Source organism: Pempheris klunzingeri, chromosome 1 (genome assembly GCF_042242105.1).
Source record: "Pempheris klunzingeri isolate RE-2024b chromosome 1, fPemKlu1.hap1, whole genome shotgun sequence".
Lineage (NCBI taxonomy): Eukaryota > Metazoa > Chordata > Actinopteri > Acropomatiformes > Pempheridae > Pempheris > Pempheris klunzingeri.
The window spans coordinates 32888949-32902697 of record NC_092012.1 but is presented as its reverse complement, the minus strand read 5'-3'; the positions used below and the strand labels follow the sequence as shown (position 1 = coordinate 32902697).

Below are 13749 nucleotides of genomic sequence, written 5' to 3'. Positions count from 1 at the left end.
ACTCTGGTTCAAAGCCAGGGAAACTGGCACAGTATGAGAGAGCAAGGGAGACAGATACAGAAATGGAGGGTGAGGGAGATAGAGAGAGAGAGTGAGAGTGACAAGTAAGGGACTGATTAGTGAAGCAAACCACTTTGAGCAGCAAAGGGAATCCCCTGGGTGGAAGATAAGTGAACAGAGACTCAAAGTAAAAGATGGGGAGGGGTGAATAAAAGAGAGGAATGATTGGACAGAAGATGGAAGATATCCAAGTAGATTTTACAAAACCTCTCCTGTGAAAAAGCAGGCAGGAACTCTCATTGCGGAGGAGAAAATTGTAAAGGGCACAGTAGGGGAGGATAGAGCGAGAATGGAAGCAGGTCAGAGAGGAAGAAAACAAAAACGAGAGATAGAAGAAGACAGCTGACAAACGGAGAGATCCAAACCTGCCGACAGAGCAGGGTGGTTGCTTGGTCAGGATTTCTAAACCTTCACCTCTTACGTAAAGAGCTTCCCAAAGCTTCTCCTCCTCATTACAGGTAGATTTGATGGAGTTACTCCACTCCCTGGTCCCTGAGAAAAATACTCGGCATAATGGGCCACATCTTTAGGCATTCATTAATTCACTTTGTAGAAGGAATGGGCGAGGAGGAGGAAAAAAAGGGAGAAAAAAAAAAAAGATCCCATTTATTTGCATAGGAGAAGGAGTGTGTGGAAGAGGGACAACAAAGCAGCTTGTTTGAGATGAGTGTTCTCGGTGCACTACAGCTTCTGAGTCGCGGACCGACCCATCTACAATTCTAATCAGCTGCCTGACGAAGATCTCGCTACCACATGGGAGGGGAAAAAAAAGGGGCCCTGTCGCGGCTAATATTCAGTGTGACAAGTGCAACGTGACAGAGAGAGAGAGAAAACAGAGATGGAGATGAATGCAGAGATAGTGAGAGAGCTGAGCTGAGGAGCGCTGACATTTGAAGTAGTGTAGTGTAGAAATGTGGCTCACGAATAGATTAAAAACATTAAACCAATCAATTATTTACCATATGAATGTAACGCTGGCGTGTAGTATGACAGAAGGTACACATGAGCTGCACAGAGAGTCATTCACACGCCGTCTACTCTCAGGGTGTTTAAACAAAGACGTGTTTGAAGTGCAAAGTAAAGATGGGTGAGTTGATATTTCTGTTCCGGTAGGGAGCTCTTTGCACCCTTATCAATCCAATCAGTGATGTCATCAATAATCCTGTAAATCATAAGCAGGATGTGGGAGTCTATTTGATATAAAGCAACTGCCTGTTTGATATTCAACTTCCAAACTGTCTCCTTCTCTTTAATCATGAGACGAGGCGAGGACAGATCGGTGAGCCATCAAATGTACCTTGCCAAAATGGGACTTTTTCTAATGACGCAGACTTCACTCATGAGCTCACTGATGTATTCTTAGACTAATGTGACAATTCAAATGAATAAAACTGAAAATCCTGCAACAAAAATAAATTAATATTTGCTTGTGTTTTAGAGGTTTAACAGGATCCACAAATACACGAGCAAAAACCAAAATAGAAAAAGAAACAAAACAACAAACTATTTTCCTCTACCATACTCTTGTTATATGCTTCTCTCATTGGACAATTGATGTAAACAGCAATTATCACACATTTTGTTGAAGTAAGTGCTGATTGAATAAGAAAAAAAACACCCTCAACCAACCATTAAATGTTTTCTCCGGGATTACGGAGATGCTGCTGTCTCTGTTCAGCATTTGTAATTTGACAGGAAAACACATGGAGGGAAATCCCTCCTCTGGATCTCCTCAAAATACCCTTCAAAGAAGTCTCCGAGTCCTCAGAAGAAGGGGGTGACATCCGGCCCATTATGAAATAAAGCCTGAGCGGTAGGGGAAAACAACTATTTTGCTGCTTATGACTTTAAAAGTGCCTGAATTGCACTTGCCATGAATTAGTCTGACACTTGATAGTTTTCTTGGAAGATTTTCTGGTTCTTAACATCCCAAGGCTGTTTTTGCTTGTCTCTCACTCTCAGCCACGCATGCCATACTCAGTTACATTCAGTTCAGGGTAGGGTGCTTGGAAATGTCTTAATTAGGCATGTGAGCGGTATTATACAAGACACTTTTCATGAAACAAGTATTTTGATGCAATTTACATCCAGAGGGTTGAAGGGCTTTTAAAACTGTAGTTGTTCAGCACACCTACTTCCTTTCCTCTGTCTGCTGTAAGTCTCAGACACACCTCTAAAAGCCCCCCCCCCCTAAAGTTAGTTAGTGTCCAGCTAATATAACTCTCTCATGTGTCCTCACCGTCTCTCCAGGCTGCCGGGGGATGCCGACAAAAAGGTGGTCCAGGAAGTTGGCGCTGCGTCCGAGGCCCAGCACGGTGTAGGGCAGCTGGAGGGAGAAGTGAGCCGACTGGCTCAGCTGACCGGCTGCAGGAAGAAAGGCAGAGAAAAAACATCATATAATGGATAAACACACTAAGACCCTTATCTCAGAATCAGAATCAGAATCAGAATTACTTTAATAATCCCCAGGGGGAAATTGCTTTTTGTTACACACAGCTCCAAAAGAATAAGAATAAGAATAAGAATACACTTCAAACACAAAGTAAAATATAAATATATAAAAGTGTGAATAAAAAAAAAAAAAGATGTCAAAGGGTATTGTGCAAATGGTCCTATTACTATTGGTCGGATTACCATCCAATTACCATGAAATGTTGTACAGACAATAATGCTCCCCAGAGGATGAATCCTACTGATTCTGGTGATCACTTTACTTTTCTTTTAGCGCCACCATAAGTATCACACTGTTGGTTTTCAGTGAATCATCTGAAAAACTACTTAATACAGACATGCATGACACTCTGAGGATAAATCCTCATGTGCTTGGTGATCCCCTGACTTTCCTATAAATCCACTGGCAGGTCAAAGTATTCACCTTTCTGTTGAAGTATCTCTGTCTCTGCAATTTGTAATGACACACACATCCATGCCTCGCACTGAGTTTAGTGATCTCCTGACTTATTCTTAAGCACCACCATCTATGGTAAAATGTCTTGACAACTATTGGACAGACTACCATAAAGTCTGGTCCACACATACGTTGTAAGAACTTCCTAATAAATTCCTAACATGCTAAACAATGCTGACATGCTAAATTAACACGGTGAACACATTAAACATTATTCCAGGATGTTAATGAGCACATTTAGCTCAAAGCACCACAGCTACAGCCTGACGCAGCCTCACAGAGCTGCTGGAGCGGCTGTAGTCTGCACACTAAGGATTGCTTTAGCACTTCTGAAGACAACATTTCTGTCTACTGCTGGCTGCACAGTGCCATTACTTCTTCCTGCTTATTTGAGTAACTCTTTTTTCTCTCATTCTCAACAGAGTGGGAAGCGTCTTGTGAATCACCCAAAGGGGTCTGACCCTAGTCACCCCCATCCAGCTTATTCTGCCTGTTGTGTAGTTTTTTTATTTTTATACATTAATAAATATAAATTCAATAAAACAATCTGTTTTGTACAAAGAACACAATTCAATTTATCTATCTGTCTCATAAATATAAGTGGCCCCTCTTACACATGTAGCGTGTGAACGAGATAGCCCATAAGCTTCGCACATTGTTATTCATGACTTTCTGCTCAATACAACCGATTGAATTGCCGGATGTGCATGTGAACATAACCACAACGGCCCGACTTATCCAAAGGAATGCTTTAAGTTTTCCATGATATAATGTAATGCCATGTAATCATCTCCAGCCTAACCTGTCCTGACCAGGACCGTCAGTGATAAGACTACAATGTGCATAAACATGATGAGAGGCATGAGGGAGAAACGTACAATGGGAGCGATTAAGCCGGCGAGAGACCTTGTGTTCAGACATGAAGAAGCATCATAAAAGATACAAATCAGAGTGAGACACCTGAGGCCATTCCAACACCTCTCCCTGTCTCCTCACACTACCTCCCTCCTCCTCTTCCTCCATCCTCCCCACTTACTATTCTCATATAACCCTTATTCTCTTGTTTCCTCCTCTCTGCTCATCTTGCTCGTCTCCCGCGGTACATCACTCCGATTTGGCCTTACTCATTTCGCCTCCCCCTCTTCTCCTCCCTCCTCCTCATCTCCCCTCTCTCTCCCCTTCAGCTGCTGTATCTCGCCCACGCCACCCAACTCTGCCAAGTGCAGCCGACATAAATCAACCTCTACATGGTAAACAAAGAGAGGGAAGGGGAGAGAGAGGGATGGAAGGAGAGCGAGAGAAAGCCTCGAGGCAGCCAGTGATCAGAACTAATGTGGATGGACTGCGTATTGCAGGCCGAGAGGTGCACAACAGCTTTGTTTCTCTCTTTATTTTTTTTTTAAATCTATGCCTAACCTCAGTTCAGTAAAAAAAAAAAAAAAAAAAGATTTATCCAGTTCATTTCTGGCCACCTCAGCTGAACCTGCGTCAGGTCAGTCGACCTCACTGCAGCTCAGTATTTCACTTTTTTAATGCAAGCATTTACCCTGTGAACATCACATGTGGGGCTAGAAATTAATCAGAAGTGAGTGAAAGTGAGTAATTAGCTTTGGTAAAACCAGCGGAGGTTATGATACAATAATGTACATTCTGTCACTGAACACTGAACGGTCCCATCGACTTGTGCAAACTTCTACCAAAGAAAGTCATCTCTCTTTATCGCTCTAATTTTCCCTGTTGCTGGCACTCTGTGTATTCTATTTTCCTGGCCTTTTAGAGCAGGGTTGGAGTGTTGTGAAGAGGAAGCATAATTGCCTTAATCGCACACCGCCGATAGCGAAAGAGGGAGGAGAGAGAGACAGAAATATTGGCTGTTTCTAGGAAGAGCTGGGCACAGTTTCATGGACATTGACTTGTTCAGGGTGGTACAAAGCCCTGGCTTTGAAGACATTGAAGATGAACCCTGGTGAGTGTGACATTTACTGAGAGGTGAATGTGTGTGTGTGTGTGTGTGTGTGTGTGTGTGTGTGTGAGAGAGAGAGAGAGAGTAGGAGAATTGTACCATATCAGCAAAACAGAAAGCTGTGTTCTATTATGTGGGATTTCATTCATGATTTTTAATGATAATCTAGTAAATTAACTGAAACAGAAGGACGATGAAGAGAGGGAGACAGTTACCAGAACTTTTTAGCCGCATGAGCAGCGTGGCTCTAGGGATGGGAAGTCTGTCAGACGGTCCACCACTTTGGTCCAGACTGAAATATCATATAACATAACAACTACTGGATTGTGGATAACCACAAGTCAATTAAAAGTCTCCCATGCTACTATGCAGTGAAATTTGGTACAGACAGTCGGGCTGCCCAGAGGGTGAATTTCAAAAATTAGTGGTCTGTCAAAGGTTTCACCAATTCAGTGAAATATCTCTAAATCCAACACGCAAAATGACTTAAATGACACAGTGTCAGCATGCTAACATACTAAACTATGATTGTTAACATCATACCTGCTAAATATGAGCTCATTTATCTCAGAGCACTGTTGTGCTCAAGTGCAGTCTCACTGCAGATTCTTAAATCTTGTTCCAAGGTGACTTGCAGCCTGATAAAGAAAACACGATGACCAAGAAGTGTGTGTATTCTAATGTACTGTATGAAAACACACACATTCCACTGCTGTGAATCTGCAGGAGATGACAAAAGTCATATCCTGGCCATCGACATCCGCAGCCCGACAGAATAATTTAATCACTGTGGAACAAAACCACACAGGGAGCTGTCTGAACCAAGGAGAAAACTGTGGAGGTCAAAACAGTTTATATTTTACTTTGTATATATACTTTTTATTCAAGTCCAAACTTCACCTTTTTTTTAAATAAAGGCCTGAATTACAAGTAGAGCCCACAAAACCCCCAAAACATGACTAAATGCTACTATAACTGCAACTGTAAAAGTATAAAGAAGCTCCAGTTGACAGTGAGCAACGAAAACAAGTGTAAGACAAGAAAGGCCATGATGCAGCATGACACTGGACCTGAAGCTGGCTGGAGCCCTGAGAAATCAACACAGCACAAAACACATCACATCCCACCGTAAAGGTCGGCATTGAAACCAAAATGAAACAATCACAACTCGATCTTTGTTGGCATTCCAGCTTTCTGCTCACTCCCAGAAAAGTGTGGTGTGAGGTTAAAACAGCTACTGGCTTTGAGCGAACCTACAACTGTCGGCCAACCAGCAGCAGCAGCAGCCAGATGAGGGCTCGAGGTTTGCTGCTCACCAAAACATCTCCACCGACTCCTGTTTATATCATGTAACCACGAAACAAAATGGCCTTTACGGTGAAGCCATTTCTAGCTGATATCCACCAATCAATCCCACAGAAGAAAGAGCAGGGGTGTTACAAAGATGCTTTGAGATGGGTTAAGCGGGCGAAGCTGTTTTGGATCAGTCCACAGCCACTCAGTGCTCCACACAGAACCTCGTCCACCGGGCCGGACAGAACTGGATTGTTGAAGGGATTGGACCTTTAAGCCGGACTTGGTTTGATGTTTTTAACAGACTGCTGCTCCCTGTCGGTAGGCAAGATGTGGAATGCTTGCACTTGGCCACTCAGCATGGTGGAGTGGGTCTGAGTGTGTGTGTGTGTGTGTGTGTGTGTGTGTGTCTGATGGAGGATCAAGCAGGGTTACGTTGCAGGGAGGGAGCTTGGCTTAGCGTCTGCTGAGTGTTGTGTGTGTGTGACAGAGAGAGAGAGAGAGAGAGAGAGAGAGAGAGAGAGAGAGAGAGAGAGAGAGAGAGAGAGAGAGGTGTGTGTGTAGACTGGCTAGGAAATGGCCACTGCTGGAGCAAAGCCATTTCACAACATTGGGAGGCTGGCAAAGGGTATTATGCAGAGTGGTGTATCAGAGTGTCTGTGTGTGTGTGTGTGTGTGTGTGTGTGTGTGTGTGTGTGTGTTTTGTCCTATCTCCCTATGGCAAAGCCAGTGGAGGCCTTGGCAGGAAATTCTACCCTTTACACATGACTGACAGACTACAATCCATCTCTTAGAACACAAAGCAGATTCACAGCAGCAACTAGTGGTCTGTGTGTGTGTGTGTGAGTGTGTGTGTGCGTGTGTGTGTGTGTGTGTGTGTGTGTGTGTGTGTGTGACTGTCTCTGTACACATCTTGTTTTCACACACGTGTGCCCTGAATGCATCACATCCAACAAGTTAATGTTGTCAATATTATGAATTACAGTCAGGACACCCCCACCCCCATTACACACACACACAGACACACACACACACACACAGACACAGACACACACACACACACACCTGAGCTGTAACCTTTCTAAAGGTCCCGATGAAGCAGGAGAAGCCGCTCTTCTCTATCTGAGCATTTCATTCTTTTCTACCAAATCCTCAAACTTTCTGAAAATGTAGCCCCAAGTGCACAGATCTGCACTCTGCCGTTCATTCAACAGACAATGAGACTTTGCATTAGGAAGTGAATATATACCAAGGTAAGCTGGAATGGGTGAGGCCATTTTCTTATCTGGTCAACAAGGCATCATGGAATAAAAACATTTATAGCTTCTAGTGTTCTAAAATATATTAATAAATAATATTATATAAATAATATCAAAATGCTGTGTTGAACTGGGTCTGGACCTGGTTTCTGTATGGTTATACTTAAGACTTTAAGACCCTTTGAATACTACCATTACTGCAGGTAAGGGAAATGCTTAAGAATCTTTGATAGATTATACGGCCTATTATTGAGAAAACTGAATTAAATGCTTTTTCAAGACCTGGAGATCGCTGGACCCATAGAGGAGACATACAAAGACAAGATTTCACAGGGTCTGGTGATAGCCTGTGTAGGCTTATTATCCTCTACTACATACTATCACTGCTAATAATGTGTCTACCACACAGGACTACTACACGTGGGGCTAAAGAAAACTCCATTATTATTTGGAGTTGAGGATTCCTGTTCTGTTTTCAGTCTTGGATGAACACACTCCACAGCCCTGACAACGCTTGTCTGATGGCTTTCATTCACACACAATTTTTTTTCTACCGCAGATACCCTTGAATCCTGTGACTCTGCTCTGCCTCGATCTCAAATTGTTGCACACTCCTGTATGCTAGTCTTTGTTGAAACCAGTTCAGAACAGTTCATCAGCACATTAAATGATTTTACATGCAGCATTATGGAATCTAGATTTAGGAAATGTTCATTCATTTTTACCTACAGGAGTTTGTGGGACAAGCGCTTTTCTCGCTCGGTGAAATTCTGATTGTCTGAAGATGATTGCTCCTCACTTTTCTCTCAGTAGAATGCCAGATAGCGAGGACAATGACAAGGATTTTGGGGTACAAACTCTCCTCCTGATATTGAAGCAGACAAACTTTACTTCCTTGTGGGCATGAGAGGCCAAAATGGAAAAAGAGATGTGAGAAACATCCGACAGAGATAGACAGACAGGGAGAGGACACGGATGCCTCTGAGGGAGCTACAGCATGTTAATGTGTCTGTGTCCATCTGCCAAGTTCTTATGACACATATCCTCATGAAAAACCTCGTCCTGTCTGGAGGTTTTACCACCTGAGCAGACATGCAGAGTGACAATGTGACATCTAGCATCAGTCTGAAACTGAGTCAAGTGTGCACTGCGGGAAATATGGAATTTGAGACAAAAAAAAAAATTAAAAATATAACAATTCAGAAACAGAATTAACACACAGACATTATCTGCTGGTCTCTGAATAGGACAATTAGAAATGGGCGTATGCTAACACGATCTAAACCAACGCATCAAGAAAGAAAATCTGACATAATTGGCTTGCAGTGCAGACACATGCACTCACGCACACCTTCTCTCTCCCCCTCTCTCTCCCTCTCTCTCTCCCTCTCCCTCTCTCCATCCCTCTCTCTCTGTGTCCCCAGGGTTTCAAAACTGAAAGAAAAAAATGTTTTCAAAGAAAATGTCTAGTGCCTGTCGCTATAGAAACCATTTGCTCCCCTGATGGCGATAAAAGGAGCAAATTGCAGAGATGGAGGGTGTAGCCACGAGGGACAGGAGTGCACAGACACACACACATACGCCCAGAGTCCGACTTGCCTGAAGAGCCCCCCGTCAGTGGCCCAACAATGGCGTCGAGATCCAGACATTGATTTGAGAGAAAAGAGCGAGTATATGTGAGTGTGAGAGCGTGCGTGTGTGGGTGACACCGGAGGGCTTTCTAGTTGTTCTTTCCTTATCACTACTACAGCACTGAAGCATGTTGACACCTGCGCCCAGAAAACGGCCTAAGTGACACAGTGTGTGTGTGTGTGTGTGTGTGTGTGTGTGTGTGTGTGTGTGATAACAGACCTAAAGACAGCTGTCATCACCCTCGTTTGCCCTTACTCAGAACCTAACGGAAATAGCAGGATCACTATAAATTACACCCCTTCAAATGTTCTGTCCTTGGACCATGAAATGTCTATTCATTGATGTTATACCTCACTTTTGTTTTCATATCTATTTCAGAGATAAAAGACCGGCAACAACTGAAACTACAAAGCAACAGAAAATAATGAGAATTGCAAGACAAAACAAACAAGTCAGAACTGATGAAAATTCAACTAAATGTTCCAAATGTGCAAGTTCATAAAGTTTTAGGAAATTATCTAATTATCTAAAAGAGCACACTGTGAGCTTGTGCTCTTCAGTTATGTTAGTGAGAGACTTTTATAGCATTGTGAGCTGTGCACTTCTTGTGGATTCGCTTAGAGTAGAAGCACTGATTAATGCTTCTATTCCCCAACTAACAGATAAAACCAAGTGAGTTTTCAGTGGAGTGAGTTTATGCTGAAACACATCAAATCATTTGGAATGACAACTGACCCGGCAGAAGGAGCAGAAACAGTGAGCTAAACAAGATATTTTCTTAGGAAGCGTTGGGCGTGTTTGAAATGATTTGTTTCCATAAGTACAGGTGCACCCGAGATTGTCAAACCTACATGACGTAGTGAAAAGGTGGGTTCAATTTCTGCGTTACAATAGAAAACCTGTATAATTACCACCATGTTGGCCATCTAAGATTAGCTTATTAGCATTAAACACAAAGTACAGCTGAGGCTGGAAATGTCATTCAAGCACACATAAGTTTTACATTTTAACCTAATGATGGAAAGTCTGTGGATCACCATAGTTATTACAGCTCACCCTCAGTATGACATCAGCAGGGGTACCAAATTTAATGTAATGAGATATTGCAGTCTGGACCAACAGACAGAAATCCGTATAAAAAAACTCTCCGACAAACAAGCTGGGGAGAATGAATCCTTGGACAAACTGACTGCTAGACATTTTAATGTCTTTAGATTAGTTTCACTGTGATAAAGCATGTCATACATTAAGACTCAAGCAGTCCATTCATTTAAACCCAGGGCTATTTGGAGGCTGGCAGATCAACAGCCAGACAGACATCAACGTTGACAAATTAAAAGTTCAAGTCTCCTGACAATTTATGGTATCTAGAAACTGGCTACAGACGAGAGAGATTAAAGGGCGAGGAGTGAAAGAGAAGAGAGACACAGATGAAAGTGAGAGGAGGGATGTGAAGCAGAAAAAAAGAGAAGGGATGGAGAAGGGAGATGAAGGAGTGAAAAACAGGGAAGAGAAAAAGCATGCTAAGCCTGATCAATAGTAATTCTCCATGTCTGCGCAGAGGGTTATCTCTCCAGTAGTTTTTTTCCTTCCACTCCAATATTTCCTTCGCCTCTCCCCACCTCTGTTCTGATCTCTCCGTGCTCCTCTCCTCCCATCTCCTATCTGTCTCTTCTGTTCCACCCTCATTTTCACTCTCGGCAACTCTATGCTTTCAGCTCCGTCCTCTGCACCCTCTCATTTTCTCCGCTTCCAACCCTTTTCATTTCTCTCATCCAAACGCTCTCCTATCTCACTCCCGCATCATGAATTCTACCTGTGTGTTTGAAGCCCATCGTCCAAATTTTGTGCAATAAACTGGTTTCAATATAGGGTGACACTCTCTGTTGACCTGCTGAGGTCTCTGAAAACGGGTATAGATCAGTGTGACGTCAGGCCCGATAGGGTGGCTTTTCTGCATGAGGCAACATCATGATGTGGCAACATAAAAGGCAAAAGGCAACACAAGTCAGACCACACAAGATTTTCCATTTCAATTTGCGTCGATGTTGTTTTGCATCTTCTGAATGTCTGAAAGGTTAAGATAGGATTAGTATGTTTGTGGATGAGCTGCTTCAGGTTAACATGTGTTTTTAAAGGTTGTGCATGTGCGATCAGTGTGTGTGTGTGTGTGTGTGTGTGTGTGAGTGAGCCGTTGCTAATCCCCTGAACTCATTAGCCTAATTGGACAGTCTGCAGAGAGCTCCACATTGATCTGGGGCCTGTTATGATTCTCCTCCCTATGAGCGCTCACTCTTTTCTCTGTCCGTCTCTCTCTGTCCTCCCTCTTCCAGTCACTTCTCTCTCAGATGTCCTCCCTCCCTTCCTTTCTCATCTGTTCCCTCTCTGCGTAATAATTTTTGGCACCACAGATGCTCTCGGCCTGTCTGGACACTGCTAACTAACCCAGAGTTGTTACTATTCTTTTTTTTTTTAAACTCCTGTTAGTGTTACGACATCATTCATCTAATTCAACTTGCAGCTCGGTGGCACTAACAGCCAAATATGTTGGGCTGCAAGAATCTAATGTAATGACAGACTGTTGGCAATGATAATAGCTGGAAAACAAATAATACAGGAGTGACTTATGGGAGGGATAATTCATCGAATTAAAAAACGAAATCCTGTATTTTGACAAACCACACAACACTTCATGAGAGAAAAGATACTGAAAACACAGTGTGGGCGCCGTTTTATCCCACAGCACAACTACTGACTGATTTATGGGTGGCTTTCAATACTTTGAAAAGCAGTTTATAAAATAACTATTATCCACAACTTTCCAGAAAAAGTGTGCATACTGTGGCATGAACGGTTCTAACAGCTGGAAGAAATGCGAGGTAGTGCCCCTGGTGTTTGGATTCGAAACCAGCTTTGATGTGGGGATACTGGAATGAGGAGGGTTCAAAAAGTATCACACCATACTTGATGTTTCAACTCTACGCTGTCATCGTTCAGCATAACGTTTTCCTCTTCTGTTAGCTTTAAAATGAGGCTAAATCATTTTCCTGTCCTGTGAGTCAGAGGACAACCAAATTAAAAGGTGACAACAGTCTGGCATCAATATGCCTGATAAATTTAAAGCAGTGGAGCTGCTTTTAACAAAAGGAATTCATCTTTTCCAGCCCAGTGGATGACAACTGTTTCTTAGATAAATGTATGTGTAAACAGAGGGGATGTTGTTTCTGGACAGGTCAAATCAAATCTGAGGTTGTGAAAACAAAATCAATAGCCTGTCTTGTCTGGGCTGGTTTTGTTTGTTGGCTATAATCTTAATATTGCCACTGTTACATATAAGACTGCACCCCTGTCATCTAAAGATAAATGGTGCTGGGTGACCGTGCGCGAGCTGGAACACAGAGGGAAACATAGCGCCGTGTTTTCCCTTCCCAGCGTCTCCGAGAGTGTCCAGAGTGAGAGAGAGAGAAATAAAAAGGTTGTTAATGAATAACTTCAACTATTCATCTCCAGCACTCCACCTGTCCCCCACACCCCCTTCCTCCCTTCCTGTCTCAGCAGGAGTCAGTTGATAATGAGGTGTGGTGTTGTCAGAATCACAGCCCAAGCTCATCCATCCAACCTGCTTAGTAAGGGGCATGGCAAACCACTGTCTGCCATGTACACACACACACACACACACATGCAACCCACACAAGGTCATGAAGAGACAAATGCCAGGGTATGTGCGTGTGCACAAATGCTGCCCAACACACAGAACACAAATGCTGCACACAGACTGAAAAATATGTGCAAACTTAGGGAAACAGACACACATACTGTATGCATGCCCTACATAAACACACACACACACACACACACACACACACGAGAGAAATCTTGTCAGTGTTGCTGTTGACCTTTACTTTTCAGATAAGAGGGTGGCATTATCACTGTAATATGCCTGTGTGTGTGTGTGTGTGTGTGTGTGTGTGAGTGTTTTTCAGGTACTTTACCAGACTAAGATTACACCTCACCCTTTTCCCGTCTTCATCCTCCCAGATCCTGATCTCCTCTGACCAACTTCCCTCCCTTTTTATAAACATTCAGCTCTCTCTCCTCCTCCACTTGCACTATCTGTTATTTCCATCCTACATCATTCTTCTACTCTTCCTCTCTTTCCATAGGAATCCCATTCAGCCTTGTCTCTGTCTCTCAGCATATTATAATCTCTCCTTTCCTCTCCACTCTCCTCTCCCTTTCAGGAGGGTGAAGGGTAAGTGAAGATCGTTGGGCCCCAGTGGAGAGGCCCAGACATCGTGTGTGTATGTGTGTGTGTTTGTGTGAGCCCCATCATTGCTCATCGCTGGCAGCCTCGCTGGCTGTTCCCCGAGCTACAAGCTACAGAATAAATACACTTTAAATCACCACACACACACACACAAACACATACACACACACACACGCAGGCAGCCTGCTCCCTGGCAGCACTTTGCTGCTGTTAAATGAGGGGTCTGGGGAGTTGTGCCGGCAAAGCCTTTGGCTACTCTCGCTCTCCTCCTCTCTCTTTGCACTCCAGTCGAACACACACTGAAAAAATAAGCCGGAGTTATGATGGGCAGACTGTAATATGCAGGGTTTTCTAATGTTAAATAAAT

The 13749-nt window shown here is 43.2% G+C and overlaps 1 protein-coding gene across 1 annotated transcript in view; it reads right to left on the bottom strand.

The window, feature by feature from the left end:
- The window catches only part of itfg1 (integrin alpha FG-GAP repeat containing 1), a 116718-nt gene that overhangs the window by 9143 nt on the left and 93826 nt on the right, over positions 1 to 13749 (bottom strand). The window contains exon 15 of the mRNA XM_070842417.1: positions 2300 to 2424. Coding sequence (XP_070698518.1) covers positions 2300 to 2424 — 125 coding nt within the window. The remainder of the gene's footprint in view (positions 1 to 2299; positions 2425 to 13749) is intronic.